This window comes from Perca fluviatilis, chromosome 10 (assembly GCF_010015445.1).
Source record: "Perca fluviatilis chromosome 10, GENO_Pfluv_1.0, whole genome shotgun sequence".
NCBI classification, from domain to species: Eukaryota; Metazoa; Chordata; class Actinopteri; order Perciformes; family Percidae; genus Perca; species Perca fluviatilis.
Genome location: NC_053121.1, coordinates 9588236 through 9590970, shown reverse-complemented (window position 1 = coordinate 9590970; position 2735 = coordinate 9588236). Strand labels below are relative to the sequence as shown.

Below are 2735 nucleotides of genomic sequence, written 5' to 3'. Positions count from 1 at the left end.
GGGAGCGAGAGGACAGAAAGAGGAAAGAGGAAAGAAAGAAGAAAGAGGACAGAGGGAAGAATAAAGAGAGAAGAAAGAGGACAGAAAGAGGAAAGAGAACAGAGAGCAAGAGAACAGAAAGAGGAAAGAAGAAAGGACAGAAAGAGGACAGAAAGAAGAAAGAAGAAATAGGACAGGGAGCGAGAGGACAGAAAGAGGAAAGAGAAAAGAAAGAAGAAAGAAGAAAGAGGACAGAGAGGAACGAAGAGGAAAGGAAGAGGAAAGAGAACAGAGGACAGAAAGAGGAAAGAGAAAAGAGAGCGAGAGGACAGAAAGAGAACAGAGGACAGAAAGAGGGAAAAAGAAAGAGGAAAGAGGACAGGGAGCGAGAGGACAGAAAGAGGGAAGAAGAAAGAGGACAGAAAGAGGAAAGAGACAGGCCGGAGGACAGAAAGAGGAAAGAGGAAAAGAAAGAAGAAAGAGGACAGAGGGAAGAACAAAGAGAGAAGAAAGAGGACAGAAAGAGGAAAGAGAACAGAGCAAGAGAACAGAAAGAGGAAAAGAAGAAAGGACAGAAAGAGGAACAGAAAGAAGAAAAAAAAAAGAGACAGGAGCCGAGGACAGAAAGAGGAAAAGAGGAAAGAAAGAAGAAAGAAGAAAGAGGGACAGAGGAAACTAAAGGAAAAAGGAAAAAAGAGAACAGAGGACAGAAAGAGGAAAGAGAAAAAGAGAGCACAGAGGACAAAAGAGGAGGACAGAAAGAGGAAAGAAGAAAGAGGACAGAAAGAGGAAAGAAGAAAGAGGACAGAAAGAAGAAAGAGGAAAGAAGAAAGAGGACAGAAAGAGGAAAGTAGAAAGAGGACAGAAAGAAGAAAGAGGAAAGAAGAAAGAGGACAGAAGACAGAAAGAGGAAAGAAGAAAGAGATCAGAAAGAGGAAAGAGGACAGAAAGAGGAAAGAAGAAAGAGGACAGAAAGACGAAAGAGAACAGAGAGCGAGAGGACAGAAAGAGGAAAGAGGAAAAGAAAGAAGAAAGAGGGCAGAAAGAGGAAAGAAGAAAGAGGAAAGAAGATGACAGAAAGGAAAGACAACAGAGAGCGAGAGGACAGAAAGGAAAGAAGAAAGAGGACAGAAAGAGGAAAGAGGACAGAAAGAAAGAGGATAGAAAGAAGAAAGAGGACAGAAAGAGGGAAGAAGAAAAGAGGAAAGAGGACACGGAGGAAAGAGGACAGAAAGAAGAAAAAGGACAGAAAGAGGGAAGAAGAAAGAGGACAGAAAGAGGAAAGAGGACAGGGAGAGAGGACAGAAAGAGGAAAGAAGAAAGAGGACAGAAGACAGAAAGAGAAAGAAGAAAGAGATCAGAAAGAGGAAAGAGGGAAGAGAGCCAAGAGGACAGAAAGAGGAAAGAAGAAAGAGGACAGAAGACAGAAAGAGGAAAGAAGGAAAAGAGACAGGAAAGAGGAAAGAGGGAAAGAAAAGAGGACAGAAAGAGGAAAGAGAAAGAGAGCAAGAGGACAGAAAGACAAAAGAGGAAAGAAAAGAAGAAAAGAGGACAGAAAGAGGAAAGAAGAAAGAGGAAAGAAGAAAGAGGGAAAGAAGATGACAGAAAGGAAAGACAAAGAGAGAAGAGGAGAGGAAAGGAAAGAAGAAAGAGGAACAGAAAAGGAAAGAAAAGAAAGAAAGAGGACAAAAGAAGAAAGAGGACAGAAAGGGAAGAAGAAAGAGGAAAAAGAGGACAGAAAAGAAGAAAAAAAGGAAGAAAAAGAAGAAAGAGGAAGGAAAGAGGACAGGGAGTGGAAGGAAAGAGGGAAGAAAAGAGGAAGAAAGAAAGGAGAGGACAGAAAGAAGAAAGAGGACAGAAAGAGGAAAGAAAGAAGAAAGAGGAAGAGGAAGAAAGAGGAAAGAAAGAAAGAGAAAGAGGACAGAAAGAAGAAAGAGAGGAAGAAGAAAGAGGGAAAGAAAGAGGACAGAGAGGGAAAGAAAAGGACAGAAAGAGGGAAAGAGGAAAGAAAGAAGAAAGAGGACAGGAGGAATAAAAGGAAGAAAGAGGAAAGAAAGAGGAAAGAGGGACAGGGGGAGGACAGAAAGAAGAAAGAGGACAGAAAGAGGGAAGAAGAAAGAGGAAAGAGGACAGAGGGAAGAATAAAGAGGGAAGAAAGAGGACAGAAAGAGGAAAGAGAACAGAGAGCAAGAGAACAGAAAGAGGAAAGAAGAAAGGACAGAAAGAGGACAGAAAGAAGAAAGAAGAAAGAGGACAGAGAGGAACGAAGAGGTAAGGAAGAGGAAAGAGAACAGAGGACAGAAAGAGGAAAGAGAAAAGAGAGCGAGAGGACAGAAAGAGAACAGAGGACAGAAAGAGGAAAGAAGACAGAAAGAGGAAAGAAGAAAGAGGACAGAAAGAGGATGGACAGACAGAGAAGACAGACGGACAGAAGTGGAAGGCCAAAGAGACTACTGTTCATGTTACTGCCTGTAGTATCTGTATAGACTACTGTTCATATTACTGCCTGTAGTATCTGTATAGACTACTGTTCATATTACTGCCTGTAGTATCTGTATAGACTACTGTTCATATTACTGCCTGTAGTATCTGGGTGTGTGTCTGTGAAAGTGTTGTCATGGTAACCATGGCCGTAGACGTTTACTTCTGCTTTGATGTCTGTAATCAAGCTTAACGAGCCTGTCACCTGCTGAATCTGTCAGCTGTGCTGTGCGCTGCAGCTATTCAGAGTCCCTGAGAGCGAGCTCCCCAAACAA

At 42.1% G+C, this 2735-nt stretch overlaps 1 protein-coding gene across 1 annotated transcript; it reads left to right on the top strand.

The window, feature by feature from the left end:
• Positions 1–239: 239 nt before the first annotated feature.
• Positions 240–2198, top strand: LOC120566640 (trichohyalin-like; the record flags this gene model as incomplete). The annotated part of the gene is made up of 5 exons (XM_039813200.1): positions 240–299; positions 366–518; positions 634–829; positions 915–1190; positions 1435–2198. Coding segments are annotated over 5 exons (1449 nt in total), but the record flags the coding sequence as incomplete, so codon positions are not given.
• Between the last annotated feature and the right edge of the window lie 537 nt (positions 2199–2735).